We start from the raw sequence: 17,566 nt of genomic DNA on the forward strand, positions 1-17,566 counted from the left end.
AAGTCAATGTTTGTGGCAACTGTAGAGGCCATAACTACTATAAATTTGTCCACTTTTAAATTTCACTCCCCATTTATTCAGTAACCCACTGGTGATTCAAAAGTGATTTGTTCAGTTTCTTTGTGTTTGGATATTTTTCTGTAGTTTGTTTCTGGCTGTTGATGTTTGGTTTTATTCCATTATGATCTAATGGCTGCATTTATTTTTTAAGAGCCTCCTATAGGCCAAATAATATTCTAGAAACTTATTTATATTATCTCTTATTCTTCGCTCTTAATTGAGATTCATTATCCTCAAATCACAGATGTGAAAAATGTATCATCTTCTCAAAGCAGCTATCCTGTGAAAATGTGATTGGGGGCGTGAAAAACATAGTTAAACTGTCAAGCATCACGAGGTCTTGATGGAAGGCCCCTCTCAGGCTGCTTCCTGGCTTCTCAGCTGTTTCTTGTTGTTCATTGTTTTTTGTTTTTTTTTTTTTTTTTTTCCTCTTTTGGGGCGGGGTGCCACCCAGCTCCCCAGTAAATCACTCACGGAGATGTATTCATACTTATGAATGCCCGGCCTTATTTTGGCTTAGTTTCTAGCCAGCTTTCCTTAACTTAATTTATCCCATCCACCTTTTGCCTCTGGGCTTTTCCGTTCTCTTTCTGTTGTAAATCTCACTCTTACTCCTCCTTCCATGGCTGGCTGTGTAGCTGGGTGGCTGGCCCCTGATGTCCTCCTCCTTCTCTGGCTCCTAGCTTTCTTCTCCTCCCAGATTTCTCCCTCTATACATTCTCTCTGCCTGCCAGTGCCTCCAGTCCTTTCTCCTGCCTTGCTATTGGCCAGTTCTCTATTAGACCATCAGGTGTTTTAGACAGGCACAGTAGCACAGCTTCACAGAGTTAAACAAATACAACATAAACAAAAGTAACACACCTGAAAACACTCTGCTACAGTTTCTCCTTCTGCATTGTCTTCTAAGCAGCCAGCCTGCCTCTCATCCACCCTTGACCCTTCTGCTTTTTTCTCCTCCAAGTCCATGTCTGTCCTCACTGTCTTTTTTTTTTTTCTCTCCACAACTATAGGCATTTTTGCTCTCTGGGGAGCTGGAACCTCAGCTCTGTCCCACAGAAAATCTCAATAATTATTTTTGGGGTTTTTCTATTTTAAAAACACCATCAAGAGCAGCCTGTGTGGACAAAAAGACATTCTTGTTTCCTTGATACTTGCACTGTGGGAATATATATATATATATATATATATATATATATATATATATATATATAAACTGAGTCTTCTCATTTCAGGATGAGGCTGTGGGGAGAGATACAGTGACTTCTCTGGCAGGTAGGGGACTGCTGGAGTTCTGTCAATGAAGACTTCCTAAGTTATAGTCTAGACCTGGCATCCACACTGAGGTGCAGATGTGTGCTTACCTCAGTGATGCAGGAATTAGCAATAAGGTCAAGATCTTTGTGGGCTGTGGGGTAGTAGTGGTGATGGTTATGCTATGTAGAAAGGGCAAAATGAACATTTTAGGACTTCCTTCACAAGTGGCTGTGGACATGTTTTGAAGGAGGAAATGGTTTTGTGTGTTCATGTGTACATAAGTGCCATGAATGTACAAATGTGTGCACATGTGTGTATGCATATGGATGTCAGACATTGTCTTTCCTATTGTCATGATGAAACACTATGACTAAGGAAGTTTATAAAAGAAGGTATTTAATTGGGGGCCCACAGTTCCAGAGGGTTAGAGTCTATGGCCATCATGTCAAGAAGCATGGCGGCAGGCAGGCAGGCAAGGTGCTGGAGTCATAGCTGAGAGCTTACATTCTGATCCACAAGCAGGAGGCAGAGACACAGAACTAAAGGGGGATGGAAAAGACTTTGGAAACCTCAAAGCCTACCCGCAGCGACACACCTCCTCCAACAAGACTACACTGCCTAATCCTTCCCAAACAGTTCCACCAACCGGGGACCAAATATTTAAAACCTACGAGCCTATGGGGGTTAGTACCAGCCAAACTACCACAGACATCAACCTTGGGTGTCGTACTCAGGGGCTGTTCACCTTGATTTTTGAGGCAGCATCTCTCATTAGGACGTGGGGCTCACCAATTCCATGAGTCGTGTCAGCCAGTGAGTTTTTAATCTTGTGCCTGCACACTTAGATTAAAAGCATGCACCACCATGCTTGGCATTTTATGTGGGTGCTGGGGTTTGCGCTCAGGTCCTCATGCTCATGCAGGAAATGTTTTACCAACTGAGCCATCTTCCCAGCTCCCATATAGAAACAGTTCATTGGCTAATTAATAGAAGTTTTCTTTCTCGGGTTAAAAGTAGCTGTTTCCATTGCATCCCAAAGTGCCTAGCTCTCCTGATGGAGACATGTAAGCACAGCCAGCAGCCTGGAATGTCCTGGGAGGGTAAGAATAGCCACACAGAGAGACGACTCCTGCTTCCGAGCCCCACAGTTGTCTGGGGTGGTGTCTCACTGGCAAGCAGCTTAGGACTGCCTCAGTGTGGAGACGGGAGACCTGACCTGCCAGGCCTGGGAGCACATCTTTATTTCCACAGCTTGGCACTCACCTTGAAGTCTGATGTAGAAAAAATGTATTGATTTTTTTTTTAAAACATCCTTGGGGTACACAGACCTCTCAACCCTCCAGCAGCCCAGGCCTGTGGCTTTCTGCAAGCATGGAGAACTTGGACTTGTTGGGGTTCCTCATTATCACCTTAAACTGCAACATGACCATTGTGGGTGAGTCTTGGGGGGGAAACCCTAAATCTTGTTCTGGTTTTATTGCCATATTCAAATTGAGTCCTTTTCAAAAGTTTATCCCAATTCAGTGTGTCTGACCCACTCCCAAAAGAAAGGCCAGTGTATCATAGTGGTGTGGGAACCCTGGCAAACTTCACTGGGGTCATACCTTGTGCCCATCAACATGGGAGGATGTGTATGTGGGGGATGGGGGAGGGCAGCATTGATCTCAGGCAAGACCTTTTCTCTCAGCATCTGGGTTCTGAATTTGAAGGCAGAATCGGGTGGAATAAATGAGAAAGTAATGCTTCTGTTGTGTCTCCTCATTTACCTTTTAGGTTTTATCTCTGAAGATTATGTTATAACTATGACTAATTTCTCTTAAGCACTCTAACACAGATCCCAAGTTTAATTTAGTTGTTTATAGTCTTGGGGATAGAGCTCGTGGCCTCAGTCAGGAGGTGCTGATACACTGAGGTAAGGTGAGCTATGTCCCCTGGCCCTAGTGACACATTCATTCTCTCCCAGTTTGCTATATAGCTCAGGCTGGCCTTGAACTTTTGACCTGCTCCTGCCAGAGCCTTCCAAGTGCTGGGTTGCAGTCTTGCATAACCGTATACAGCCCTAGCTATTCGTTCAACAAGCGAATAGTAAAGATACCTGAGATTGATCCAAGTGAGTCAGTTTCAGAGAGGCTTGGGTGTCTGAAAAGAGGGTGGAAAAAAGGTTAAGATTTGCCTGATGTGAGGTTGATAGTTTTTCACTCTTATTTTGTAGAATTTGAATAAATAAACCTGGTACTGAAAGGTTGAATCCATGACTCCATCACCTACTGATGCTTCTCTCTGAGCTTGGCTGCCTTTATAAATGATAGGGTTGTTTCTTTTGTCTTCTCTTGGTTCACAGTTTTTGTTAATGTCATTAATACAGTGACTGGGCTAAGGGGAAAGGAATCTAGAAATAGTAGAAAAGGGAGCATTCTTAAAGAAATTTAATTTCAAGCACCCAGAGTCACAGTAGCTACAGCCCTATGATGAGAGGGACCCTATAGGCTGGGGTCATAAATAAGGGAGACAGTGAAATTACCCGCTTTCTTTTGCTCAGCACGATGAAGACAATATGCTAAGGTCCTTTAAAAAGCTTAGTCCCTAAGAAAGGTGAGATTGAATCATATCATAGATTTTCGAAGACAAAATGCTCTCTGGATCTTTCAGTCCAGGCCATGCAAAAGCATCATTAGCACGTGATGCACTTTACAGATCTGCTCACTGGAAATATCTTACAAATAATTTCAGGGCTGTTCCTGGTATAGCAAAGGCTTAGGAAGTAATCACCCTAAAGGGGTGGGGAGCTCAGTGGTAGAGTACTTTCCTAGCATAGCATACATGCAACAGTTTCTGGTTTTGATCCCTGCTGCTGAAGGTGTGTGTGTGTGTGTGTGTGTGTGTGTGTGTGTGTGTGTGTGTGTGTGTGTGAGAGAGAGAGAGAGAGAGAGAGAGAGAGAGAGAGAGAGAGAGAGAGAGAGAGAGAGAGAGTTGCCCCTATTGCTCTGAGTGCTACTGACTTCCCAAGGCGTAGTAGTTAAGCTGCTGTGTGGAGGCAGCCTTCTGCACCTTGGACACTGATCCTTGGACACTTGTTCTCGCCTAGGCATGCTCTGGCTGGTCGTGGCGGTCCTGCTGAGGATGCTGGTAGTGGTCTTGGCAGGGTCCCCTATCTACCAAGACGAACAGGAGAGGTTTGTTTGCAACACCCTGCAGCCAGGATGTGCCAACGTCTGCTACGACCTCTTCTCTCCAGTGTCGCCGCTGCGGTTCTGGCTGGTGCAGAGCTTGGTGCTGCTCCTGCCTTCTGCAGTCTTTGGTGCCTACGCCCTGCACCGCGGCGCGAAGCTGGCTGCGGAGGGAGCCTGCAGGCCCCGGGTCCCAGACCTGTCTGCCGCCTACCTGGTGCACCTGCTGCTGCGCACGCTGCTCGAGGCTGGCCTGGCTTCCCTGCACTACTTGCTCTTCGGCTTCTTTGTGCCCAACCGAGTTTCTTGCTCGCGCGTGCCCTGCTCAGGGGCTGTGGACTGCTACGTGTCGCGGCCCACGGAGAAGTCCCTCCTGATGCTGTTCGTGTGGGCCGTGAGCGCGCTGTCCTTCCTACTCAGTTTGGCCGACCTGCTTTGCAGCCTGAGGAGGACACGGAGGACCACACACGGGGTGAAGGGCGAGGCCAGACAGGTCTGCGAAGTCCCCACACTTCCCCCTGGTCTCTTACAGGACCCCCAGGGCTGTCAGAGCCATGGTCAAGTGGACCGTGGGGGCGGGCAGGAGGAGCAGGGTGCGCCTGAGTTCCCCAGTGTGTGGACAGCAGGGCAGGGCGGCGACATCCACGTTGGTCAGGCCAGTGTGTCAGGGCGGGCGGGGCATTCAGACCAAGATGATAGTGAGGCCACTTCCTCAGCGGGCGACAGGTTAGCTGTGGCTCACACAGAGCATGAGTTCAGATCCCAGAGAGAGCCTTCTCTGGACCTAGGGGGCAAAAACACTCAGTCAGGTGAGCTCCCCTTGGTCACCCAGAGCCACCTGGCCAGACACTGTTTGGGCCAGCCTCTGGCTCCTGGTAGGCTGGCTACCTCCGGCAGCGCCCCTCACCTGAGAACCAAAAAGTCTGAGTGGGTGTGAAGACAGCCACGCGGAGCCCACTTACCCTTTCCTCAGTAGGGTACAGAGGTCCCTTCATCTTGTGTTCTTGCTGAGACCATTTTAGGTTTAACTAGAAATGTGATCTCCTTGATGTAGAATGTCATGGAAAATTACCCAACACTATTCTAGGAACCTGAGGTCAAGATGCTCCAGCAAACTTAACTTCTGTTAAACTGCCTGCGTGTGCAGACCTCCCCCCATACCCACCCACTTAGCTTAGGTTTTATTAAACTGCCTGTTTAAGCAAAACCTCCTCCTGCAATTGCAGACCAAAATACCAAGATGTGAGTTTTGCCTTTAAAAACCCCTTACCCTAAAAACTCAGGGCTGCACTTGGGTCGCAAATACCTGGGTATAGTCTCAGCCAGCTGTAATAAAGACTTTCAGTTGGCTATAAATTGTGTCTGAGTGGTCATCTCTGGCGGGCTCCCCAGAACGGGAGCAGGCCGTGCCTATGAAGCTAAAATCCTACAGTGAGGGATCAGAACCTGAGATTTGCTCCACAAAGACAGCATGCACTTCAGCCACTGGGTGGGTGCCACAGGAGGAGGCAATATTCTCAGCAAGGAATCAAAGCTCCCTTCACTCATCTGGACTTGAGTTTTCTCCTTTGAGTGATGAGGGACCTAGACTAGGGTGTTCTTTGTTCTTCTTCCAATTGAAGACTCTGCCAGAGTATGCCCACTGGTTATGCTAACATTCTAAGGATTGAAAGTAGTCTTTCCAGCTTGCTGAATGCCCAGCATAGCTTTTGATAGGCTGAGCTTTAATAGCAAAAAAAAAAAAAAAAAAAAAAGTCTGTGTTGCTATAATAAAATACCAGAGACTAAATTATAAAGAAAAATGTATTTTTTTTTTATAGCAACAGAGATTGGGGATTCCAAGATTGGACTAGAGAAGTCCTTTTAGCTGTCTCATAATACAACAGGGAATTCCATAGAGAGGTAGAACAGCATGCCAACTTATGTCTCTCTCCTTGTCCTCCTCCTTCTTGTAAAAAATTCTTATTTATTATTATGTCCATGGTGTGTGTGTGTGTGTGTGTGTGTGTGTGTGTGTGTGTGTATGCATGCATATACACACATGCACCGTAATGTGCTTGTAGAGGTTAGAGGATGACTTTGGGGAATCAGCTCTCTTTTTTTACTGTGTATTTCAGGAATTGAACTCAACTTGTCAGTTTAGCATGACATGAACTTTGACCTGCTAAGTCATTTCAGGCCTTCTCTTCTTAAAAAGTCATTAATACCATCATGGGGCCTCACCCTCAGAATATCACCTAATCCTAACCACCTCCCCAAGCCCCATCACCAGATACCATTAACGGGAATTTTGTGATTAACTTCCCAATACATGATGATTGTGGTTGTTTTGCTGTGTCAGCATGACTGTGAAGGTCACCCTGAAGCTCACAGGAGGAGGCATCCCTCCCCTCTGACCACACTGCAGCTCTCAGTGGCTGTAAGGTTTTCAAGCCTTGAAAGATCTTACAGTGGTTGTCAAAGCATGCACGAGACCTGTGCCACCACACACCAGACCAAAGCCCAGGATGAAGATGAGAGTCAGGTACTAGGTCCCACTCCGGCCATAGCGCTCTGGTCAACTGTTAGCTGCTGGGAGAGGGAGAATCAGATTTCTGCAAGGGTCTAGCCCCTGGTCCACCAGCCATGCTCCAGTGGGAGGCTACACATCCAAGAACGTTTGGACGGCACAAATGCGTCTTGTTGTGGCAGGGGGACAGAAAGTTGGGTGACTGTGGGGATAAGTCTGATCAAAACACACTGTGTGAAATTCTAAAAGAATTAATACCATTTTAAGACTTTTTAGAAATTATGTAAGATGAAAATGGGGAAACAGTCTTAGACTTTATCCAACAGAGCCCCAGGTGGTACTTTAGGGATCACTTTGCCCAGAGTCCCGTCTATCTGCTCACATGAAGGGGCAAGAGGGGCCCATAGGCCCGACCTGGAGTGGGCACTGTCACATCTAGTTACACACTCTCTCCAGAACTTAGAAAGATGGTGGGGAAGTCAGAGGGACCGTTAGCTGGTGTGTGTCTCGGGCAGGGTTGTTTCTGGTCACCTGCTTCCTAGGAAGCATTCAACAGATCCCTGTGATCAGCATAATGGGCTCCAAACAGTCACTGGCAGGTTCCTTGAGTCACATATTTGACTTGAAAAAGGTTTCAGGTGGTAGTCAAGTTTACACTGGGGGAATCCAGTGTCCTTTCCTTCAGAAATGAAAAGCTGGGCATGGTAGTACATGCCTTTAATGCCAGCATGCAGGAGGCAGGTGGCAGGATCTCTATTGGCTCAAGGCTGGATTGATCTACATGGTGAATTCCAGGCTAGTCAGGGCAACACAGTGATACCATGTCTGAAAACAAACAAGCAAACAAAAACAAAAACAAACCCACAAATGAACGAACTGAAAAATCAGAAATGGCAAGTTTGAGGAAAGAGAAAAGATTAAGAATTTTCTTAATTCGTGACCTAGAACCCAAATCTCTGGTACTTTGGAGCCATCTAAATTACAGTCATTGAAAACAAGAAAAGTGAGGGAGGGAGAGAAACACACACACACACACACACACACACACACACACAGCTAGCAGGGGGAACATTAGTGTTGTTCAGTTGTTTAGGTTTTACACAGCAAAAGCCTCATTAGATACTGCCTGGTTTCCCGTGGACATCAGCTCAGCAAGTTTTCCCAGTTGGTGTGAAGGTGCCTCCTGAGACAGTTCAGTGAAGACATGAACCCGCCAGTGGATCCAGTCTCTGAACAGACAAGTAAGTAGTGCTGGGTGCCCGTGGAGACAAACGTGAAAGAGATTCTATGAGGACCAAAGGATTATGCACAGAAAGCAGGCTCTGGGTAGCCCAGGAAAGTGTTACTTATGCATTTACTAAGTACCTCGCTGGCACATGCAGCAATCTACACTGAGAACTTCTTTCCAGTTTTCTGGTGTAAATTCAGTTCCAGGAATAACTAGCAGCATGGCACATTAAGGAAAGGAAAGGGAGGCCCGCAGGACTGTAGTGTAAATCCTGTGGCTCTCACTCCATGCCAACTCCGGGGCTGGCTTCAAAGGGCTCTGGTGAATTTTGCTGGCTATGTAGGGGATAAGGTTGTTTCCCCAGGAATGAAGAGGAATGAAGAGGATGACAGACACCCTTCTTGAATTTCAAGTGTGTGTGTGTGTTTTGCATATATGACTGTGTACTTGTGTGCATATATCTCCGTGTATGTGTGTGTGCATGCGTATGTATGCAAGTGTGGTTTTCTTGCTCCCAACATGTATACAACAATCCCTTCCTTGAGGAACTTTAAACTTGACCTCCAGCTCTATAGTTGGTCCCAGAGAGAGGTGAGATGCTAAGATTACACAGCCTTATAAGATGAACCTGGGTGAACTTCATTTCATAGAGAACTGAGAAAATTAAAGTCAAATGCCAATTGAGTATACCTCTGTGTAAAGCATTTGTCTATGAGCGGAAGGACATATGTTTGATCCCAAGCACTGAATAAAACCTAGATTTTAGTAGGAAGGGTTTCCTTCTTCCCCAGACTGAGGCTCAGAGTGTGCCCCCATCACATCTCTGGTTACCATCTGCCTCTTTGGCTGAAAGATCACCCATGTGTCGCTGGGCAGGTCTTCTTCCCCCAGTCTCTCAGGCAGAGCTGCTTGTCCTCCACACAGACCCACACACAGTCATCAGTAGGCTAACACGTTAATAAAGCAGCATTTATGGAACATTGGTTCTGCATATAAATCTACTTCAGTTCCTTTCCAAGAAGCTTTAAAGCTCTGCATATGCTGCAAGCAGTCAGAAAACTGAGGTGGGGTGCACACACACAGCCTCTCAAGTCCTCCAACCCCAGCTCTTCACAGGGCTCACAGAACAGCAGCAGGTGACACCTGCTTTACTGAGTGAATGTGGGAAGCCCACCTGGTTAACCATGGAAACTTCAGGACAAGGATTTAGTCATGTGCTCCCAAAAGACGGCTCTAGGGCTGAGATCACAGATGTCCAACAGACCATTGTGAACGAGTCTTCAGGAACTGATGACATTTGGCAGGGGAGAATTTTAGCTGGACCCGGTAAGGCTTCCTGGATTTCGGTTGCTCCCAAGTCTCACCAGCAGGGGCCTCTCTTGGACCACAGTTAAGTTCCAATAGTTAAAGGCACCAAAACAAAACGTCAATTTGTCTTCTCCACATGGATACATTGCTGCCCATACATTTCATTTTCATCTTTATCTTCTCTGCTCAGAGAAATCAGGATTTAAGAATTCTCTGCAGTCCATCTGGGAATTTTATTAGATTGATTTTAGGCAACAGTATGATAGGGGCTTGGGAGTGAGAAATTAGGGGATAATGGGAAACTGTGAACAATCTAGTCTCATAGCACAAGCTCATTGAACAAGACAAGAGATCACCTTTGTGAGTCTGAGATGCAGCTCCTAGTTTTGACTTTCTTCCTTTGATTTTGCTCACATGCATCTGATTCCCCCCCTCCCCCAGCTTTCCACAAAAACTGAAAAGATTTCACTTGAGAGCTGGACCTGTAATGTAAATGACCACCAAGGCAGATGATAGGGAGGTGGCTAGATGCTGTAGCCCTGGAGTGTGTCTACTCAGAGCTGTTGACCAAATGTAACAATGGGACACTTCTTCTCCATTCCATCTGTTCACTAAGCAGCTACAAGAACCCTTGTGGCTGTAACCTGTCAGAAAGGCTATCTGAAAAGACGCATAATGTTCTCCCCGCTGGCTTATGAAACAACATGTTGTTTTATAGTTAAGAATCCCTCGATTGCAGGGAGGTTCCTAGTCTTACTGTGACTTGATATGCCATGTTTGCTTGATAACCATGGGAGACCCGACTTTTTCCTAAATATATATATATATATATATATATATATATATATATATATATATATATATATCATAGCTTAATCAGTGAGTCACCGGCCAGTGAGAGACCATGTCTCCAAAAACAAGGTGGATGGTGCGTGAAGAAAGACCTTGGAGGTTGAGTTCTGACCTCTCTATTAAAAAAAAAAAATCAAATATCGTGGTCTAGACTTGAACATTTCAGCATAGACTTTGGATATTCTGTAAATAGGCCATAGTGAATTGAATAGTAACACCTCCTGCATAAAAGAGCCATGCTGCCTCTCTCACTCAGCTGGGGAGCAGGTCTTATGAATAAAAGAGCTGTGCTGTTTCCCTTTCTTATGTGGGGAACTAACAAGGAACTAGGCCTTCGGTATTACCCCACATCACTTGTAACCCCCGTTCCCTCTGCATGCCCCCTTTACAACAAATTTCTCTGTGTTGTAACCATGGTCCGGCTGAGGTTTCACTGAGCCTCCCCACAGTCTATCAAGGCTGTAATGGCTTGGCCCCCATGGAGGTGGTATCAGGGGGTAGACATTTAAGAGGTGGGACCTTATGGGAAAGCCCTAAATTATTGAGGACACGCTCTCAGGAGGGGTTATAGGGCATTGACCTTCTGCTCCCCCTGTTTACTGGTTTCTGGGACTCAGTGCTCATGCTGAGGTCACTCCCATGACTACTGTGGAAATTCTCGTGTGAAGCCCTTGCACTAAAGCCTCCAGAACTGTGAGCCGAATGAGCCTCTCTTTCCTTCATCAGCAGGCTGAGTCAGGTATTTTGCTACAGGAATGGGGAGATGACTACAACTATACCCTTCAGGAGGCCCCCTGACAACATTCCAGTAGTACCAGAAGTGAAGACCATGGAATCTGCCAGGAACTTAGTTAGCTTGACTCTGATCAGTTCTCCGTACCCCTGTAGAAACAAAAGCTCAGGGAGGTGATGCAATATTATTAAAATAACCCTGCTAGTGTGCATCCATGGTTCCTCTCTCCAGCTACATTCACCCCTTTCTACCAGAACATCACTTAAACAAATGAGACACCGGAAAACATCAAGCACTAAAAAAATCCTCAAAGTAACGAGAGTCAGTACTCACCTTTCAATAATAACTCTGAATATTAACGGTCAAAATTCCATAATTATAGATGCAGGCTAAGGCAGCAATTCTCAACCTGTGGGTCGCGACCCCTTTGGGGTTGCATTTTTGATACCCTGCATACTAGATATTTACATTACAATACATAACAATAAGCAAAATTATAGTTATGAGGCAGTGACAAAAAATATTTTTATGGTTGTGGGTCACAACATGAGATATTAAAGAGCTTAAGGGCCCAGACTCAGGGACTGTGGCAGAAAAAGCAACAGGTGGGATATGGTGTGGGGTGCAGTCAGATTTGGGCACCAGGGGTAGCAGGTGAGGGAATGGCTTTCCTCATGTGTCTGTGGCTTACAGAAACCCAAGAGAATAAATTGAGATGCTGGTAGCATTGCATCTGCTGATGGGACCATCAAAGTTCAATAGGATAAAGTATCACGGGGCATCTGATGCAGAGAATGATGGGCGGGGCATCAGGGACCTCTGCAGAGGTTCATCTCCCCATGACCTTGCTGATAACCCTGGGAGTTTTTCTAACACCATTTGCTAGGAACTTGTACTCATTAGGCACTGTTGGGTTAGAAAGTGCATTGTCTCCTCCATCTCTACACCTCAAATTCCTCCTGGTGAGGACAGGGCATATGCTTTGCTCCATATTCCTGAGTCTTTATGGGTTTGCTGAGTAAACAGTCACAAGGATCTTCTTTCTACTAAATGGATGAACTCCAATGGGAAGTGAGTGGGATTGGGTGCATGAGGTGAAATTTCCAAAGAATCAATAAAGAATTGTTATTATTTTTTTTAAAGGATGATGGCATCACAGAAGCTCCACCATGGGTTTTCTGCACAGCCTGCAGGCATCTCCAGAACCTCAGAGTCTCCCCTGCAGTACAGCTGGTCAGCATCCCTCCCCAGCAGGCAGCTCCAGAACCTCAGAGTCTCTCCTGTAGTCCAGCTGGTCAGCATCCCTCCCCAGCAGGCAGCTCCAGAACCTCAGAGTCTCTCCTGTAGTCCAGCTGGTCAGCATCCCTCCCCAGCAGCTCTTTACTTTTTTTTTTTTTTTTTTTTTTTAAGGGCCTCAAATGTGTGAGAGTTCCTCTTCCCTCCTGGAAGTTTTTATTCAGATGAAAGTGCTGTTCAACAATTAGAATGTTGATTAGAATATTATTTCAACAACAACAACAAAAACCATGCTCTTCTAATTCCAGCGCTGGGAAGGTGGGCACAGGGGCTCAGATCCCCTGGGTTTGCTGTACAGACAGATTAACCTACTTGGAGAATTCCAGGCTAGTGAGAGACCCTGTTTCCAAAAAGAAAAAAAAAAATCCCTAAAGGCCCATGCCTGAAAGCCCCTGAGGCTGTCTTCTCCTCTTCACACCCAAATGCACAGACAAAACAAATGGACCAAGGTGTTTATTTTTATTAAAACATTCTTCTTTGACACATAGTAATAACATATTTAGGGAGTACAGTGTGATATCCTATATGTAATGACCAGGTCAGGGTTATTGCTGTACCTATGGGGGTCTGAGTCTGATTTCTGTTACTATAATGGGCACCCCATACAAACCAGTGTATAGAAAGAAAGGTTTGTTCCGTTCCCAGGTTTGGAGATGTCAACCTGTCATCAGCTGTCCCCGTTGCATTGGTGCTGTGGTGAGGCAGTGGGTCGTGGTGGAGACTTGGGGCTGAGCAGAGTGGGGAGGCAAAAGAGAAGTGCATGCTGTGTCCTGTGGACCCCTAAGGTGCACCCCTATGGTCCCCTGGAGGGGCACCCCGAGACCTCAAGCTCTCTTAGTATTTTGTCACTTCCAGTAGTATTATAGTGGAGACCTGTTGCTGGAGAATTTCTCTCCAGTTCCCACCGCCAAGTCCCGCCAGTCCCAGAGCCCACTTATAAAATAAACACACAGACTCTTACATTATTTAAACTGCTTGGCCATTAGCTCAGGCCTATCGTTGTTTAGCTCTTACTCTTATATTTAGCCCATTTCTATTAATCTTACTTTGCCATGTGGCTCGTGGCTTACCGGTACCTTACATCTTCCTTGTCCTGGCGGCGGCTCCAGGCGGTCTCTCCTTTCCTTCCTCCTTCCTCAATTCTCCTCTCTCTTTGCCCGCCTATACTTCCTGCCTGGTCACTGGCCAATCAGTGTTTTATTTATATAGAGCGATATCCACAGCAGAGACCAGAGTTTTAACACACGGACCTTTGGGGACTACTTAAAGTCTAAACTATTGCAGTCAGTTTAAGCAGTCAGCATCTCTTGTTGGAGGTTTCTGAGAGCCTCTCCTTAGCGACTTGAAATACTCAGTTAATTGCTGTTGGACATCAGCAGATAGCAGCATCTCAAAAAGCCTGCACCCCGCTGGTGGGTTTCTGCAGCTAGGCTTTCTCCCACAGGATTAGAGTTAAGTGTAGCAGGTAAGAGCTGAAAGCAAGCATGCTATGCAGTTAGCAAAACGCCAGGGTTTGGCTGCAAAAGCAAACCTCACTTTCTGGGCCTTTGGTGAGGAACTCAGAGGAAGAATGGATTTCTGCACTTCACAAAGTGTTTTCCTGTAGCTGCAGAGCTGTGGTGACATTTCAGAGTTAGAGGAGACAGAGAGGTGGTGACCCCCACCTCACTGCTGGTTTTGTCCCTGGCACTGGAGAGTCATGTCCCTCCCAGGGCACAGTGCTGGTTGTCACCTCTAGCTGATCTGGTTTCAGTAAACACACATTTACTAAACAAAATGGGATACTTCTTAATTTCACTAATTAACATATTAAGATTGCATGTTACTCACAGGCTCATAAGTTTAACAGATCGTGTGACCTGTGTACATAATTCTTTGTTTTATTACAGGTGAGAAATACTATAATACATGCTTGCTCTGCCTGTAGTCAACACTAACAAAGCCTGAAGTTCCACCTTTGTACCAGATGGGGGCACTCTTGCTTTCTTCCAAAATCTACCTCTCAGAAGTAGGAGACAAAAAGGGCTAAGGAAGGTGTGTGTGTGTGAGAGAAATATGATCAAAATATATTATTTACATGTATGAAGATATAATAATGAAACGAATTATTATTAATATGTACTAATAAAAATTACTTCTCAGTGACAGGAAAAATATCACTATTCTAAGTACCAATAATTTCTTTTTTTTTTCTTTTTTCTTTCTTGAGATTGATTCTCACTGTACAGTGTTAGCTGGCCTGGAACTCACTATGTAGACCGGGCTGGCCTTGAACCCACAGAAACCCACCTATCTCTACCTCTTGAGTGCTGAGACTGAAGGCACGCACCACCACACCCAGCTGATAATCTCCGTTTATGATTATTTATTTTATTTGGGATGATGGCATATGCAATCATATCTACTGATTTTCATCAGAGTTGCCAGCAGTAGTTTAAAAAAAAAATGTTTAATTCTCAGATGGACTCCCTAAAATCAATCTCTAAATCTATTGGTCTGGGATGCAGCTTGGATAGCAGTGGGGTATTTTTTTTTTTTTCCATTTGTTCATTTGTTTTGAGAAAGGATGTCCTTTGACTTCTGATCCCCATAACTCTGCCTCCTGAGTGGCAGGGTTGTACACATATGCTGGTGTCGAACCCAGATCTTTGTGTATGCTAGGCATGCACTCTACAAACTGAGCTACTTCCCCAGGCATGCGTTTAGTCTTTTTGAGCATCCTAGGCTCTGACTCGGTCTTCTGACTGTGGGGACTATAGGCATGTGCCACCACCATGGGCTTTGGCTTCAGCGGTTTTAAAAAAAATCACTCCCAGGGCTTCTGACAAGTGAGCAGAATTAGGAACTGCCGCTGGGGCCCGGTGTAATTAGGAACAGGTTTTATGGGAGCAGAACAGCAGACACGGGTTTTCTAGTTTAGTGTATAATTCCCTAGAGGATTAAATAAAGCAATGTAAATAACGGCTGTCCCCGAGGCTTGCAAAGCCATGCACAGTTAGCTATTAGTTCACACTCGTTCCAGCTGTGCTGGGCCTTGGCATTTTATCTTCACTTTCTTTCTCTCCATCTTTCTCTGGTTAGTGTCTGTCCTTTCCAGGTACCGCCTTCCGCTCAGAACACTTCCACGGTTACAGCCTGTGGAAGACTGCTGTGTGGTCCCCTGCTCCAGCTGTTTCCTGTGTGTTAGTTCCTTGGCACTTCAGAGGCCCTTCTGCCCCAACCCCCAACCCCCTAGCACCAAGGAGGAAGGGCTGGTCATCACTGCCTTCCCTAGCCCACTGAGGCACTTTCTGAAAGGCCCGTGCCTTTTCCACATCTAGCCTTTCTCTCCAGTGAAGTCTCCATGGGGAACAAGAGTTGTGAGGACTCAAGAGAGTACACTCCTCAGTCCGCCGAGGGCCCAAGAGTCAAGCCTTTCACAGAAGATCTTGCCGACCAGGGGGAACGTGTGGGACTCTAATGAGATACTCGGGGACCCCGAGGGGCTGACTCTTTAGATATGAGCACCCACAGGGATGGACTTTAGACGGAAGAGCGGGTGTGGGAACAGGCCTACAGAGACAGGAAGGACAAGCAGTCCTGGTGAGTTCTAGGCTCTGCTGGGCTCTGGATGGCGTGATCTTGCGCAAGCGCAGCAATTACTTTCTGCCAACCCTGAGGCAAGGACTGTGTCTGACCTGTGGTCCTTTGAACAAGAATGGCCCCCATCGGCCCTGTCTTTGAATGCTTGGTCCCCAAGTGGCAGAACAGTCACCCTTCTGCTGCCCTCGGGGAGGCACTGCAATCGGGAAATCACGGTATGCGGGTTTGCTGAGGCAGGCCTCACCTAGTCCTCCACCGGCCTGGTCGCCCATTATGTCATCCGTCCAGGAGAGCTAGAGCAAGCCAAAGCACTTGCTCACCCCACCCCCACGTCAGCCTCCTCCTCCAGTGTAGTGCTCCCTCCTTGGTGTGTTCCCCAGCACCTGGGTGGCTGACAGCGGAGTGCATCCTTGTGTGGCTCTGAAGGACATCCCGTGGACCAGCAGATCTGCCTCTCTCCAAGGAAAGTGTGAACCAATACATTGGGAAGCAAGAAAACTGTTTTGCCATGGATGTGGGGCATTACCTATTTGACCTGTTGTCATTCACTGAATAAAAATAATTAAAAAAAAATATGTTTTAGAGCTTACTGCTTTGGACTTCAACACGGGAAAATTGAATTCAATCGAGGTTAATAAAATTATGACTGTGTGGCAGGGATGTCTTGTGGCACCTTGCACTGAGGCAAGTCAAGGGGGTTTTCTTAAGAAAATGGCTATATAGAGAGTCAAAAGAGCAAATGTGTGCAGGTCTACTGAGAAACACAGCCAACACTCTCAATCAAGATTGTATTTTTTCAGAGTCTCTAGTCCAAGGTTGATTTGAACTCTATTTCTGGCTGATGATGACTTTGAACTCCTGATGCCTCCTTTTCCTGAGTGATGGGGTCACAGACATGTGTCACTACACTTAGATTATGCAGGGCTGGGGATCGAACCCAGGGCTTTGCGCATCTTGTGCAAGCTCTGGAAAAACTCCATCTTGGTTTTTCAATCAAGAAACCCATGAAGGAACTTCTCTCTCCTGCAGGCCCTGGAACCGGTCGGACCACAAGATGGCAGTATAGTATCGACCTTTTGAAACAGATAACGAATTCCTTGCCCTTGTTTTGAACCTCAGCAAAATGTTTGCAGGGCTCTTTAAATTGATCCTGTTCTGCAATGGGCTCTGTGTGATTTCCTTTTAATAAGACAATCTGATTTCCTCTCCTCAAACTTTGAAGTGTTACAGGTGCCCACAGCACAGCCAGTGAGGAGGGGAAGAAATGAGGATGCGACACAGTCTGCTTTTCTATTAACTTTCCCACCTTCTGTTTATGGTACTTCCAGGTTGCCTTTATTACAGAGCAAAAAAGCAAACAAACAAACAAAAAAAACCCAAACCAAACCAAAAAAACAAAACACAAAGTATTCAGCAAGATTCCTCCCGCAAGTGACTTCAACAAAGCTTTGGTTTCCTGGTGGTGTTAATCACATTAGATTTTATTTACTTCGATCTGGGCACACAACAACCACATTGTCTACCTTCAAATATTCGATAAGTCTTAACACGTTTTAAATGTAGTAGTTAAGGACAGG

At 46.0% G+C, this 17,566-nt stretch overlaps 1 protein-coding gene across 1 annotated transcript; it reads left to right on the forward strand.

Annotated features, from left to right (window-relative positions):
- Positions 1-855: 855 nt before the first annotated feature.
- Positions 856-6,213, forward strand: Gjd4 (gap junction protein delta 4). Its single transcript, XM_028873214.2, has 2 exons — positions 856-2,749; positions 4,400-6,213. The coding sequence occupies exons 1-2, from the start codon at positions 2,686-2,688 to the stop codon at positions 5,416-5,418; spliced, it is 1,083 nt and encodes a 360-aa protein (XP_028729047.1). The 5' UTR covers positions 856-2,685; the 3' UTR covers positions 5,419-6,213.
- Positions 6,214-17,566: the final 11,353 nt, after the last annotated feature.

The sequence above is a fragment of the Peromyscus leucopus genome, chromosome 5 (assembly GCF_004664715.2).
Source record: "Peromyscus leucopus breed LL Stock chromosome 5, UCI_PerLeu_2.1, whole genome shotgun sequence".
Classification (NCBI taxonomy): domain Eukaryota; kingdom Metazoa; phylum Chordata; class Mammalia; order Rodentia; family Cricetidae; genus Peromyscus; species Peromyscus leucopus.